Source organism: Heteronotia binoei, chromosome 8, assembly GCF_032191835.1.
Source record: "Heteronotia binoei isolate CCM8104 ecotype False Entrance Well chromosome 8, APGP_CSIRO_Hbin_v1, whole genome shotgun sequence".
In the NCBI taxonomy this organism is placed as follows: Eukaryota; Metazoa; Chordata; class Lepidosauria; order Squamata; family Gekkonidae; genus Heteronotia; species Heteronotia binoei.
Genome location: NC_083230.1, coordinates 92,878,170 through 92,894,376, shown reverse-complemented (window position 1 = coordinate 92,894,376; position 16,207 = coordinate 92,878,170). Strand labels below are relative to the sequence as shown.

Here is a 16,207-nt window from a genome sequence, read left to right as displayed (position 1 = left end):
GCATTAAGAGAGTTTGTATAAATCAAATCATGCACTGTAAGCAGCTGGCTGCCCCCTTATGATGGTCCTACCCCTGTGTGGTGTTTAAAATGAACAGGGAATATATAAATAGTGAATTCTGAAAAACAAACAAAAGGCCTGATAAATGTTCCCTGGTTAACAGCTTCCTCAGAGACCACTGAGGGGAACAGGAAGTGGGGTTAGATGGACCATTTCTGATCCAGTTGGGCTCTTAGTTACATTCTTATGGACTCCTGGAATTTATGATGTCTTCATATATTCAAACCAATTGGAATTGTAATGAGAAGAAAATATTTGCTAACAACTGATAGATGGACATTATCTATGCCAACCATCTCTCGAAGCTGTTAAACACTGGAGCACGTGACACTGCTGCATACTGAGTGAGACCTTGAACCATTGCTTGTTTACTCTGATTGGCAGCAGCTCCCCAGGGTCTCAGGCAGAGGTCTTTCTCATCTACCTGATCCTTTTAACTGGAGATGGCAGGGGCTGAACTTGGGGCCTTCTGCATGACAAGCAGATGCTCTGCCACTGAGCCACAGTCCCTTCCCACTTCATCCAGTCCCATTCCCTGTTGTGACCAATGCTAATCCAAACAAAATAGGAAAGTCAGAGCAGGTGGTTGCACCTCAACAGAAATAGTACCATTTTACCTATATAACAGTTGGTAGCAACCGTTCTGTTCTGTTTACTGCAACTAATTTGTGGTTGCTCTCCCACTTTTCTAGCTCGTGTGTAAATCCTCTACCCACTCATACAGCAGATGTCAAGGCTATGCATCAATCTATAGATCTATCTTCACAGGGACTTAGACTGTCAGTGTGGCACTGTATAATCTACTCTGCTCACATGGGCAGAAGACATATACATTCCCCAGAGCTGTGTGACAGCAATCAGAGAGCAGGCGGTGTGCCACAAAAGGAAATATAAATGGGGCCGAAAATAGCTGAGTTCAGTATGTGTTTCAACAAATAATATTATAATTCTAGGTTTGATCATTGTTCCAGAGGGGTAGTCATATTTGTCTGTTCAAAATAGCACTGGAGTCTTTTGACACCTTAAAAATTAAGAAAATCTATTCAAGCATAGGCTTTCTTGAGTCGCTTTATCTTGAGCTCACTTTATCAGATACACTTCAATGCATTTGACAAATAGAGTTTAATTTCTCAAAAGATTATGTTGGAACTAGGGCTTTTTTGTAGCAGGAACTCCTCTGCATATTATGCTACATCCTTCTGATGTAGCCACTCCTCCAAGAGCTTACAGGGCTCTTCTTACAGGGCCTACTGTAAGCTCTTGGAGGCTTGGCTACGTAAGGGGGGGGTGTAGCCTAATATGCAAAGGAGTTCCTGCTACAAAAAAAAGCCCTGGCTGGAACAATTTTCTTCATCTTAAAGGTGCACTGCACTCCTGCTTTAATTCTTAGCTGTTTAACCTCCTAGCAAACCTTTAAGTAGACTCACCTGTGAGGCAGTGACTTGCCCAGGGTCTCCCAGAGAACATCATATGTAAGCAGGGTAAGAACTCAGCTCTCTTAGGTTACTCTCCAGAGCTCTAGTTTCTACATCACACTCATACACACTTGAGGCAATGCATCAATTTAAAAATTTAACAATTTTAAAATTGTTTTTATGTCTTATGTATTATTGATGTTTTATCTTGTTTGGTCATTTTTTGACCCTAACCTGTGAGCTGCCCTGAGCCTACCTTTGGTGGGGAGGGTGGGATATAAATTAAATAAAATAAATAAAAAATAAAATAAACAATTTAAGAGAACTCAGAAATATTTACTTGGTGAAAAAGACTCAATAAGACTGAGATTATTTAAACAAACAATACAAAGCCAACCTGAGTCTCAGCAATATTGTCTTACCAGCATCCTTCCTCTTTTCTCGTGAAAGCTCATGAACATTTGCCCCAATATCATCTCTCAAAGTCCTGACAATGTCCTCTAGAGCGGGGATATTCCTGCTGTCCAAGTTTATGAAAAATTCATATTCATCTTTGTTGAGCCGGGAAGGTCTGGATTCAATGTGGGTCAGGTTTATCCCTTTTTCCTAGAAGAAAGAAGCTAACACCGTTAGTATTTTTATAGGGACCTAGAAAGTAGAAAGTAGCTAGTTAATGGTGCATGTATAGCACTGTATGAAAAAAAACTTCAGAACAAGAATCTTTGTAAAAAATATTCTTTTGTTCATTCAAAACCCTTTGCATTTAAGGCTTTAAAGACCCATGTAAAAGAAACAGATATAGTGAGATTGCTTTGTGAACTCTGCAGAAGAGAATCTATAAATAATAGACGCATGGCAATGGAGAAATGAATATGGCCACCTTCTTGCCTGCCTGCCAGAGCGCCCCCCCACAAAAATATCTTGATAGGAAGTCTAATGAGGATAATTTATTTCTAAAGTATTTGCATATGTGTCTTGCTCTTCTTCTAAAGAGTGCAGAGCACCATTTTTGTAGTGATGTGTGATCATAACTTAATATCTGACCCAAATCACTCTAATATCTGAAATGTTATACATCTGATCAGAGTTACTTATGACACTGAGGAATGGTCAAAAACTTTCCAATTATTCTCTTGCCTCCCTAAATAATTCCAGTTTTATCAGCAGTAGTAGGGGGAAAGAGCAATGGGAGGAAAGAGTGATTCAGGAAATCTGTATGTGACAGGGTCACTGACCAACCAGAACATCTGGCTGATATTCCAGCCAAACAAGATCATCCCCAAAGGCATTTCAATGCAGAAAATTTCTACTTATGTCAATCATTGCATTGTCTCAATAGCTTGGGCAGGAGCTTTCCAATGCTATATAAGCATTGGTCCTGTTTGCATAAGCAATCTCCTTTTCTGAGGCTGTGACTGAATTAGGGGCAAAATTTTGTGTATAGCTACCACCAGGCAGGGCTGTATTGTCTGGGAAGATAAAGACAGATGAATCAAGACACCTGCAAGGGAGAAGGTAAGCCTGCTGTTGGCCAGCATCTGGAAGACAAGTGCTGGGGGGAGGGAATAGAATCAAAAGAAAGCCATTCTATATTCCTTGTCCATGATATGGATAGGAAAGGCACAGGAAGGCTGGGTGGAGGTGAGCTGCAGGTCCTTCTCTGAAAGATACATCCCTGTTTGGAAACTCAGCATGCAGGAGTGCCATTTCCAGGGAGCAACCCTCCCTGTTTCACATTGCCCTGTGATTATTCTGTAGAAGCCAAGTTTAGGTTTGTATAAATGCACCCCAAACCACAAATCCCTTAGCCTACTGACAAAAAGGGAATAACTGTATAAATACAATTGTGCTGATAACAATTATAGGCAGTAGTTAAGTAAAAGAGCTGTAAACATCCTCTCAGCATGTAAAGATGGTTACATAATGTGGAGACCACAACACAGTAAATGCTATTAAAATATACTGTTAATCTTTAACAAAGTCAAAAGCAGACCTTTAAACACTGCTAGCAATCTCCCTCTCACACAGAGAGAAAAAGCGAGAGAAATCTGAAATGCCTGTCTTGTCAGAAAGAGAAAATAAGCACTGCTGAATGTTCACTTTCCTACATTCTTAAACCATGGGCACTACAGATGAACTTAAATTGTTTGGCCAGATACCAACCCAATAAGTTGAAAAGGTCAGAAGCTCATTCAAATCCTATAGTTTAGGAAAGATGGTCCTCCTCAATGTCTTTGCCACCATGCCAGGAACACAATTCACTCACTGAGCCCTGAGGTCAAGTTGTTTTAGTCTCCTAAAGGTCTGCATCATATGCACAGACAGCGCTTTGTGTTTGCTATTTAATTAGGTGCTCACAAATCATGAGAGGACCCAGCATTAGGGAAAGTTAAAATTACTCCAAGCAAGATTGATAATGATGGAAACCAGACATGGCAAGTCACAGTCTGCTTTACGTGAGGCTCTATCATTCTCATCACTGGAATTAAGGCTTCAGATTTATATGGCTGACTGGGTCAAGGAGATGGACTTCCAAGGGCCAGCAAGCATTCCCCTGATTTTTCACATCAGTAATAGAAGTAGGCTGGATCATACCTTCAAAAACAACAACAATGAGTCTTACAATTCTCTTCTGACCGCCTTTCAGCTAAAGCCCTAGGATTAATTTTCAGAGATCTCTGGGCCAGTGTAAAGCTATGGCAACCTCACTGAATAATGGCAGGGTGAGAAGAAGGTGAGACCCCAAGTGACCTCTTTGTGGAAGAACTCATAGGCTCATTCCAGAGGCATGAGTGATTAGGGGACCCCACAAGAGAACAGATGGCCAATACAGCTGAGGAAATTGAGACCTGAAAGGAGTATCTACTATTGTTCAATAACCCATAGGGTAAAAGAGGGCAGGAAAGCAGGCCTATATGTGTAGACAAATCAGAAAGACTTACTACATCGATTCTATGAGGGAAGAAATGTAGTAAGTGATATACTACAGGAACAAAATGATTGCCATAATCCCTGTGGTTCTATATCACACTCATCTCACAGAATTGAAGTGCAGATGGATCATCCATTATGTGCTTCTGCCCTACCCTTCAATAACACATCATTTTTCCATCCCATTTAGTCTTCACACCCCCTTTCATGTTGCCAGAGAACAGTGGGAAGCATCCGGAAAGAAGACAGCACCACACCATTAAAGTTACATAAAAACTGGCCCAATGTGTGACTTTCCACACTAGTGGCTTACCTCACAAGGGTATTGTGAAGCTGAGTGTTAATCTGCGAAAAGCCCTTCATGCATCATAAACTGAGAATTTCAAATAGCCCTTTTGATTCACTTATATGCTGTCTTTCTTGCCATTGCATTCAAGATAGATGGTGGTAGTGGTAACTGATGCTTCATACATATGTTATTCACATGAAGGTTTGTACATTCTGTGCCCAACAATTAAGTGGGGCTGTGTACCTACTAGACTAGCCCAGATGCAGCAAGTTGTGAGGTGAAGGTCTTGTGGGAGATATGACCGCCCTGCATCACTTAAGGCGACTTATGGCGATGCCAGCCCCTCCTGCCAACTTTATTTCTTCCTACTGGTTTTGTCATGGGTGCTGGGGACCCTTCAGAGGAAGTTGAGTCTGATGAGGAAACTGTGCCCCTGCCACCTGCACCAGTGCCCCTGCCTCCTGCTGGAGAAGATCCCAGCCCCCCTGCCTCGCCCTCTCGGGTGGCTCGTGTGCGTGACCGCCTCCGGCAGGACCTCAGGGATCGGAGGAGGGCGGCACGCTCACAAGCAAGACGCTCCCTGAGCCCTGAGTTCTGAGAGGATTCTGGCCCTTCTAAGAGCAAGGATGCTTGAGTGGTAACAGGATCCTGGCTGCCTCCCTGAGCCAGCAATTAGCCCAAACGGGCAACAGCCAGCAGAGGGCTATATAGCTGTGGGCTTTGGGAGGAAGCTTTGTGGAAGCAACTAGTCATCTCCCTGACATTCTAGCATCCACTCCGGCTTGACTTTGGTTCCTGACTCCCTGACTTTGGCTTTGGACTTCTGGACTCCCTGACCTCGGCTTCTGGACCTCAGACCTGCGATACTTCTACAGTGATTCGGATTTGGCGCCTCGGACCCTCCTGCTTACTGGCTACAGACCTCGGACTGCCTCTGGACTTTGCCTGACCCGGCCCCAGCCGTGACAGATTGCTTCCACCGACAAACACCCACTCCACAGGATGGATGCTGAAGCAAGTGAAACCACAGAACTACTGGCTGCGCTCCAAGCCCAGGTACAGCAGCTAACACAGGCAGTAGTGCACTTGCAGCAACAACCTGCGGCCAGTGCTCCAGCCAAGTGCCCAGTTCCCCCACCTGACAGATTTGGGGGTGCTGTGGAAGAATTTCCTGCCTTCCTAGCACAGTGTCGGCTGTACTTTGAACTGAGAGCACGGGACTTCCTCAATGACAAAACCAAGGTGTGTTTCGTCATCAGTCTGTTAAAGGGGCAGGCGGCCAAATGGGCCACACCCTTACTGGTCGCGTCCTCTCCCCTACTGACTGATTACCAGGGGTTTGAGGCCCACCTGTCTGCTGCTTTCTCAAACCCAGTCCAAGCAGCCACAGCCAACCGGAAGATCAGGGCACTGAAACAAGGCAACTCCTCGGTGGCTCAATATGCCACTGAATTCAAGCTCCTGACCCAGGACTTGGCGTGGAATGAGGCTGCCCAGATGGACCAGTTTACTGAGGGGTTGGCAGAGGAGGTCCTGGATGAACTGGCCAGGGTGGAGCAGCCACCCACGCTCCAAGAACTTATCACCCTCTGCCTCCGCATCGATGGCCGCCTGGAAAGTCGCCGCCAAGCCAAGACCAGAGGGCGCCAGCTCCCTGCGCCGTGCTACCTGGCTCCTCGCCCGTCCCCAGCTAGTACCAGCACCAAGGATGAGCCTATGCAGCTTGGAGCTGCTCGACCCCGCCTGACCCCAGAGGAAAAGACCAGACGCCGCACGCAGAATCTGTGCCTCTACTGCGGCACGGCAGGCCACTATGCCTCTGGCTGCCCTGCTAAGCATCGGATACCTGGACCTTCGCTGCCACCGCCGCCAAAAGGGCAGCCCCAGGCGTAAGTGGACCCCCCAGCCTGGGGCGACTAGCTGGGTCCTCCGAACAGCGGGCTGATACCCCAGGGCCATTCCTGCTACCAGTCAAACTCCGTCTGCCTGACAAACGCTGGCTGTTCGTGTATGCCATGCTGGACTCGGGAGCGGCCCACTGTTTTATAGATGCCGCCTTTGTGAAGCAGCACCAGATCCCTGTGCAGACAAAAGGGATTCCGTCGCTGGTGGAGGCTATTGACGGGCGCCTCCTCCGTTCTGGCCCCGTCACCCAGGAGACCTGTCCCATCACCTTCCACGTCCAGCAGCACCAAGAACAGCTGCGGTTTGATGTCGCCCGCATGCCTCGCTTCCCGCTGATTCTAGGCCTTTCCTGGCTGAAGCTGCACAACCCCATCGTGGACTGGGCCCAGCAGGAACTACGCTTCCGAGACCCATGCCCCCATCTGACTCCTCCCACCACTCTAGCAGCTGGCATCCCGAGTGGTGGTCCTCAGCTCCCTCAGAAGTATGTGGACTTTGCTGATGTCTTCGAAGAGACAGGAGCTGATCAGCTTCCCCCTCACCGGCCCTACGACTGTGCCATTGATTTGGTACCTGGGGCACCACTCCCGGTGGGGCGTCTGTACCCAATGTCGGAGCCGGAGTTGGCAGCTCTGCGAGACTTCCTGGACAAGAACCTGAAACGCGGATTCATCCGACCCTCAACCTCTCCCCTATCTGCTCCAGTGCTCTTCGTGAAGAAGAAAAGTGGGGAGCTCCGGCTGTGCAATGACTACCGGGCCCTGAACAAGATCACCATCCGCGACCGGTACCCTCTACCACTGATCCCTGAACTCTTGGATCGCCTAAAGGGGGCCCAAATCTACACCAAGCTGGACCTCCGTGGAGCGTACAATTTGGTGCGCATACGGCCCGGAGACGAATGGAAGACCGCGTTTGGGACCCGATACGGGCAGTACGAGCACCTGGTAATGCCCTTCGGACTGACCAATGCCCCCGCTGTCTTCCAGAGGTTCATGAATGACATATTCCGGGACCTGCTCGACCGCTTCGCGATCATATACCTGGATGACATTCTAATTTACTCCCGCAATCCTGCCCAACACGCCGAGCACGTCCGCCAGGTCCTGCAGCGCCTACGAGCCCATGGTCTCTACGCCAAGCTGGAGAAGTGCGACTTCGACCTGCGCTCCGTCGAGTTCCTTGGGCACATCGTGTCACCGCAGGGGATCCTCATGGACCCGAAAAAAGTAGAAGCGGTCCTGACCTGGCAGGCTCCTCAGAATCGCAAAGACCTGCAGAGGTTCCTCGGTTTTGCCAACTACTATCGGCAATTCATCCCGGCCTACGCATCCCTGACCACACCCCTGACTCAACTACTCCGCCCCAAAGAACCCTTCCACTGGTCCCCAGAGGCCGATAACGCCTTCTCCACCCTGAAGACTCGCTTTGCCACCGGGCCACTCCTGAGATACCCCGACCCCCAGCTTCCCTTTACGGTGGAAGCTGATGCCTCCAACGTGGCCCTGGGAGCAGTGCTGTCCCAGCGCGAGGAGCCGTCCCAGCCACTACAGCCCTGCGCCTATTACTCGCGGCAGCTCACTGCTGCAGAGAGGAACTATACCATCTGGGAGAGGGAGTTGCTCGCGATCAAGGCGGCGTTTGAGGTTTGGCGACATTACCTCGAAGGGGCTCGCCACCCTGTTCAAGTGCTCACCGATCACCGGAACTTGGAACACCTCCAGACCACCCGCCGTCTCAACCAGCGCCAGATCCGGTGGTCCCTATTCTTCTCTCGCTTCGACTTCCGGATCTCCTACATCCCCCATACCCAGAACCGGAAAGCAGACGCGCTCTCCCGGAAACCGGAATACGCCCCTGCCTCAACTGAGACCGCGCCCGCTGCTCCAATCCTGCCGCCCTCAGTATTTGCAGCCACCTCCACTTCACCAGCACTCGTGGAGGACATTCGGGCTAGCCAGGCCAATGATCCCTGGGTCCAGCAACACCTCCAGGCTCTCCAAGATGACCCAACAGGGGAGTTCACGACTCGAGGCGGCCTCTTGCTACACCGCGAACGCCTCTATGTGCCGCCCGGGCCCTTGCGGGCAGAAGTGCTACGCCTGACCCACGACTCGTTACCCGCCGGGCACTTTGGACAGCATAAGACCACCCACTTGCTGACAAGGGAATTCTGGTGGCCACGAGTTCGCGCTGATGTTGCCCGCTATGTCAGCTCCTGTGACGTCTGCCGACGGGCCAAAGACATCCCAGCCAAACCCTCAGGGTTGCTGCAGCCCTTGCCCACATCTTCAGGACCCTGGGATACCATCTCGATGGACTTCATCACGGAACTTCCACGCTCCAAGGGTCAGACTTGTATCTGGGTGGTCGTCGACCTATTTACCAAGATGGCCCACTTTGTTCCGTGCCCGAAACTCCCCACAGCTCAGGAGACGGCCCAGCTTTACCTGCAACACATCTTTCGTCTGCATGGACTCCCAGCCCATCTGATCTCTGATCGGGGCCCTCAGTTCTCCTCTCGGTTCTGGCAAGCCCTCCATTCCAGCCTGGGTACTCGAGTGCACCTGTCCTCGGCCTACCACCCACAGACAGATGGCCAGACAGAGCGCACCAATGCCACGCTAGAGCAATATCTCCGCTGTTACACCTGTTACCAGCAGGATGACTGGACCACTCTATTGCCCCTAGCGGAGTTTGCATACAACAACGCGGTCCATTCATCCACCCAAATGACCCCGTTTGCTGCAACCTACGGGTACCACCCTCGGTTCTTCCCAGCGATCCTACCACCCACGAATGTCCCCGCCGTCGATGCCTACCTGCAAGAACTCCGTGCCAGCCAAGACTTGCTCCGAGAGCAGCTACAGCAAGCCAAGGAGGCATATAAACGGGCTGCGGACCGAAAGAGGCAAGAAGGCCCTCCAGTGCAGCCGGGGGATCAGGTGTGGCTCTCAACTCGCTACCTGCGCCGGCCTGGTCGGTCTCACAAGCTGGATGCACGGTTCATTGGACCCTACCCCGTCGTTGAACAAATAAACCCCGTCGCCTTCAGGCTCCAGTTGCCACCCCACCTCCGCATTCACCCCGTGTTTCATCGCTCCCTCCTTGTTCCGGCTGCACCCCCTGACCCAGCTCGGACTCCTTCCCCACCGCCGCCACCACCAGTGTTGGTGGATGACGAGGAAGAATATGAGGTGCGCCAGATCCTGGACTCCCGGTACCATCGTGGAGGCCTCCAGTACCTGGTGGACTGGGAGGGATACGGCCCAGAAGACCGGTCTTGGGAGCCCGAGGACAATCTTCATGCCCCGGACTTGGTGCACCAGTTCCACAACGACCACCCCGACCTTCCAGGTCCCTCGACGGAGGGGGGCCCTGGGGGGGGGATAGTGTCATGGGTGCTGGGGACCCTTCAGAGGAAGTTGAGTCTGATGAGGAAACTGTGCCCCTGCCACCTGCACCAGTGCCCCTGCCTCCTGCTGGAGAAGATCCCAGCCCCCCTGCCTCGCCCTCTCGGGTGGCTCGTGTGCGTGACCGCCTCCGGCAGGACCTCAGGGATCGGAGGAGGGCGGCACGCTCACAAGCAAGACGCTCCCTGAGCCCTGAGTTCTGAGAGGATTCTGGCCCTTCTAAGAGCAAGGATGCTTGAGTGGTAACAGGATCCTGGCTGCCTCCCTGAGCCAGCAATTAGCCCAAACGGGCAACAGCCAGCAGAGGGCTATATAGCTGTGGGCTTTGGGAGGAAGCTTTGTGGAAGCAACTAGTCATCTCCCTGACATTCTAGCATCCACTCCGGCTTGACTTTGGTTCCTGACTCCCTGACTTTGGCTTTGGACTTCTGGACTCCCTGACCTCGGCTTCTGGACCTCAGACCTGCGATACTTCTACAGTGATTCGGATTTGGCGCCTCGGACCCTCCTGCTTACTGGCTACAGACCTCGGACTGCCTCTGGACTTTGCCTGACCCGGCCCCAGCCGTGACAGGTTTTACCTCACGACTACTGAGTAAAGTGGGTGGGTATAATAAGGATTTCTAGTCTCTTTGGGGTTCTCTTTTATTTTCAGATAGACGGATAACTATGTATGTAGGGGACCACTGCTGATTTGCTGCTGATTCCAAATACTCAGGCACCAGAGAACTTAACAGTTAACCACAGATTTTTATTTACACACAGTCTTCAGCTGGGGGGAAGGGATGTATTTACATAGGCTATTTTGTATCTTGGATGAATAACAGTTGCTAAACAGTTCAGGCTTTACAATACAGAGGTTCACTGAGGTATCTCAGGGTCCACAGTTCTTATATTCTTCACTCTCCAACCTCTAATTGGGTTGGCCTCTTGGGCTTTATGTGTCTGGTCTCTTGAGTCGACTGGTGTGTCTGCTCCCAGCCCTCCTGACTCCCTCAGACCCACATCTCTCCCTCAGCAACCTTGTTAGTTCCTAATAGTAGTGTAAATATTTCTGTGACCACTCAGGTCTTTCACTGTGACACTCGATTGTCACTCTCAGCCACCTGGCTGTCTCCACAGAGCTAACAGCGAGCTTCACTTCACCAAAAGTCTCTTCACAGCTCTCTGTATCCGCTCTCTCTTCAGCTCTCCTGCAGACCATATACTGCCCACTTCATCTGTCTCCCCCTGACAGTTGACTCTCCAGCTGTTATCTGTCACTCACTCATCCTGAGAGTTCTGAGCACTCCGGCCCCCACCCTCAGATCACATGACTCAGACTCCCTGAGTCCTTAGCTTTTCTATTAACCCTTCCAATACGTCACAGGAGAATTGAACAAATCATTTATTATAAAGCTCCACCTGAAATGAAAATGTACAAGAAGAAAAATGGAGAGTCCTCAACCCATTATTACAGATTTGGGGAAACATACTGAAATTCCACAAAGCTGATGAAGTCAATGGATCCAAAACAATTTGCTCACACCACAATAAAGCTGCGTGTTTAAACTGCAGCAAAACTTTCTTCTGAAGAGAAAGGAGAGTGAGTCTACTACAGAAAAACCAATATGTCCCTTGGGTTTTGACAGTAACAGAGTTAGACTGGATCATAACTTCAAAAACAACAAAGATGAGTCTTACAATCCTCTCCCGACCACCTTTCAGCTGAAGCCCTAGGATTAATTTTCAAGCCATCTGTTAGGTATGTGCTACTATTATTATCCAGCTGAACTTTAACCAGCCCAGCAGACCATCCTGGGATTTTCTCACATGGAAGCCTTCACCCTAACTCCTTCATACTGTCTACTATACCTCAGTGCTTCTCGCTCACTTCACACTGGCTATTGTATTTAGTAGCCATGATACTGAGAGATCATATACATGGCCGACATGTCCAGTAAGCAGATAAAACCACTCACTCCAGCAATTAATGGGTTAAATCAGCTAAAACATTAAATGTAAAGCAATTGCTAGTAAAATAACAAGAGTTACACATAAAGGACGTAGCTGAAGATGAAACTGAAACTGAAACACAATATCAATCCACACTGTCAATATTTAATTGGGTTGTCATCAGGGCTTTTTTTGGAGCTCCATATGTTTATCCAATCCTCTCTTGAAGCTGTCTATGCTTGTAGTAGTTACTACCTCCTGTAGCAGTGAATTTGTGTGAAGTATTTCCTTTTATCTATTCTAACCTGACTGCTCAGCAATTTCATGGAGCGCCCATGAATTCTTGTACTGTGAGAAAGGGAGAAAAGTACTTCTTTCTCTACCTTCTCTATCCCATGAATAATCTTGTAAACCTCTATCATGTCACCCTTCAGTCAATGTTTCTCCAAGAGCCCCAAGCGTTTTAACCTTTCTTCATAGTGTTCCAATCCTTTAATCATTCTAGTTGACCTTTTCTGCACTTTTTCTAATGCTATAATATCTTTTTTGAGGTATGGAGACCAGAATGGTACACAGTGCTCCAAGTGAGGCCGCACCATCAATTTATACAGAGGCATTATGATACTGGCTGATTTGTTTTCCATTCCCTTCCTAATAATTCCCAGCATAGCATTGGCCTTTTTTATTACAGTCGCACACTGTCTTGACATTTTTAGTGAGTTATTCAACACAACCCCAAGATCTCTCTCTTGGTCAGTCTCCACCAGTTTGTACATCATTAACTTGTATTTATAGTTAGGGTTTTTGGCCCCAATGTGCATTACTTTGTACTTGGCCACATTGAACCTCATCTGCCACATTGACGCCCACTCACCCAGCCTCGACACATCCCTTTGGAGTTCCTCACAATCCTCTCTGGTTCTCACCACCCTGAACAATTAAGTGTCACCCGCTAACTTAGCCACTTCACTCCTTACTCCTAACTCCAAATCATTAATGAACAAGTCAAAAAGCATCAGATCCAGTACTGAGCCCTGCTTACCACCCTCCACTGTGAAAATTGTTCATTTATACTCACTCTCTGTTTCTTATTAATAGCCAATTTTTGATCCACAAGAGGACTAGTCCTTTTACCCCATGACTCTTGAGCTTACTTAGGAGCTTTGATTATGAATGTTATCAAAAGCTTTCTAGAAGTCAAGGTGAACAACATTTATTGGGTCACTTTGTCCATGTTTGTTCACTCTCTCAAAGAACTCTAACAGATTAGTGAGATAAGATCTTCCCTTATAGAACCCATGCTGAGTCTTCCTCAATAATTTTTGTTCATCAGTGTGCTTACTAATTATCTCTTTAATAAAGGTTTCTATCAACTTTCCCAGTATTGAAGTCAGACTGACTTGCACCCACCATCCTGTGTTAGAATTCCAGTGGTGCCCACAGGCTCAACAAGATTGGGGATTTCTGGTCTAAAGATAAGAAACATTCAAAAGGACAACTACTGTGTAGAGGAAAGCAGGGTCAAACCACAGCTCCAGAATCCAGAGACCCTTGTGCTTGTATGAGTCTATGTATATAAGGCTCTGTATGTGGTATCAGGACCCTGATTTTTGCTGTCTTCTCAGTCACGTGAGAAAGTCTACATGTGAACGCTCAGACACATGCAGGGCTCTTTGCAACCATTCAGACTCAGTCCACAGACATCAAGTGATAAAAGCAGTGAGAGCTTCACTACTATGCATATCTACTGCATGCGCTTTTGACTGTTTGTGCAGTCCTTTAGCCATGACTAAACTCTCTCCCTGCAAAACAATTTCAACTAAATTGCTGTATGGCTTCAATTTGTTTTTATCTTTGCTGCTATCAAAGATTAAAAGGAGTTTTGGGGCTCTCCCTTCCTGTTCTAGGAAGAAGTTTAATCACATACATTTATTTCCACAGACTGTTGCATAATGAGAATATGTCCAAGTGTCTTCTCCATTATTATTATGAAAGATTTTAATCAAAAATATTTGCAGCACTTTTCAAATCATAATTACTTTTCAGTACTAGTTCTCCCCCTGGTGTCTAGTTATAGAAGTGCAACTGATTTAATATATACGCATTCAACTTGCCTTTAGACTTTGATTATCCCAGCTTGGAAGCCTTGTTTGTTTGGCAGAAATTGAAAGATTCAGAATCATTGGTGGGGTATCTTAAATCCTTCCCCAGGAAATTAGATGCTACTCTTAAATGCCCCCTAAAGCATGTCTTCAATTCACAGTCAGTGTTTTCCCTGTAAAAACTGAGCAGAATCCCTCTTGCTCCTTCATTGTCGTTGCGAGATTTGCTGCCTACTCAGTTTTAAAGTAGCTTGGTATTTAACTATTTTGATCTCCCAGCTAGCCAACCAGCAAAAATTAAATCTGCATCTTCTGAAATATTTCAAGCAAACATATGCAACTGATTAATTGGCACAGGGATCACCAGAGGGCAATGCCTAAATGTCACAATGAAGATCATCCCTTCATGACTGTCTTTAAGCTGTAGACAAGAGACCATGTGATATAGCTGTTTAGTTGTCCCAAAGTCTGATCTGGCACCATATTGTGCAACAATTTTTAAATTGGTCTTTGTGCAGATAAGAGTTTTTAATGCTTTTCAAACAGATTTTTCTGCATTCTGCACCACCTCCCCTGCCATCACACCAAGGTAACTTTCTGTGTCACCCTATTGCAAAATCAGACTGACACACTACCAAGTTCTGAGCCAAAAATGTTCAGGAGTTTAATCTGGATAATTTCACAATAAATGAGCCAGCAGAATGTAGTGGATAGAATGTTGGACTAGGATCTAGGAGACCCAGGTTTGAGTCCCCATTCTGCCATGAAGGCATGTTGGGTGACCTTGAGCCAGACACACACTCTCAGCCTAACCTACCTCACATGATTGTTGTGAGGATAAGAGAGAAGAATTATGTAAGCCACTTTGAGAAGAAAATGAAGAAAATAAATGTCACTGTGTTGACACATATTCAGAAGCTTTGCCCTGGGAGAATGATGCAGAGATACTACTTCATGTTGAATTTTCATGAAGAGGCAGCATGGAGTAATGGTTAGGGTGTCAGGCTAGGATCCATGAGACCCAAATAGAACTACCCTTTCTGACTTCTGGGTGACCTTGGACCAGTCACTCTCTTTCAGATTGATCTACCTTGTAGGGTTGTTGTGACAATAAAAATCAGGAGGGAAGAATGATGCACAACACCCTGAGCTCGTTTGAAAAAGGGCAGGATAAAAGTATACTACATAAATATTTTCAGTATAAAGAAGGATTGTCAAATTGGGACTATCTAAACCATAAGGCAACTGAATTCTCAGCAACATTCTTTTGATCCAAATGTCATATCTTCTTTTTGTCTGATGGAACTTTACACCTCTGGGCATTTTCCATTTAAAAGAAACCAGTTAATTTTTAAGCTAGTCTCTTCAGAAATAGATGTCCTACAGCAAATGACTATGCCAGTTGCATCAATATACCAACATCACTCCCCTCTGGGAATGATGTTAACTTTTCTGCTGCCAAACTACTTCGCAAATGTGAGTCTTTCAAGATAGCTGGAATGGTGGCATGGACTAAAGCAAACATAGGTCAGGCCAAGCGTATCCCAAATACTGAAAGAGATAACAATTGTTCTGAAGTTTTGTTTGCTTAACAAAAAGGGTGGGGAGAAACTGTATCATCTTTGTGGATTCAGAAAGTCATGCATACTTGTATGATGTGCTTTAGAGCGACACCACGTCACACTAACCATGTTTATTAACAAAGAAGCTGAATTCCACCCAACAAAAAATCTGGGCTGGAACCCTGGTTCCAACTGGGACAGAAACATTTCTGAAGTGGACACAAATCTTCCACTTTCCATTGGACATGAGGCCCACTTTGGAAGCAGAATGTGAGGCCCAACCTGTGTCAGAACACTGACACTGTTTCTGGAACTGTGTTATGTTCATCCCTCTTTTGATCCACACTAAGCAGTTTTAACTTCCTCAGGAACACATTACCATGAATAAAAGAAAGCTATGAACCACATTATCACAGGTTGTTTCAGGAGGGACCATATTACTCTAGTAAATCTAGATTTGACTCCAGTAGCACTTTAGAGACCAACAAGATTTGAGGGGCATAAGCTTCTGAGTGTCAGAGCTGCCTTCATCATACACCCTTTGTCAGATGGTCCAGCTGTTGCTTGAATCTTGTGTGTGTGTTCCTGCCGGGCT

General features: G+C 47.3%; 1 protein-coding gene across 1 annotated transcript in view; it reads right to left on the bottom strand.

Annotated features, from left to right (window-relative positions):
- PAH (phenylalanine hydroxylase) overlaps window positions 1-16,207 on the bottom strand; it is a 71,318-nt gene that overhangs the window by 42,598 nt on the left and 12,513 nt on the right. Inside the window, exon 3 of the mRNA XM_060245602.1 lies at window positions 1,898-2,081. Coding sequence (XP_060101585.1) covers window positions 1,898-2,081 — 184 coding nt within the window. The remainder of the gene's footprint in view (window positions 1-1,897; window positions 2,082-16,207) is intronic.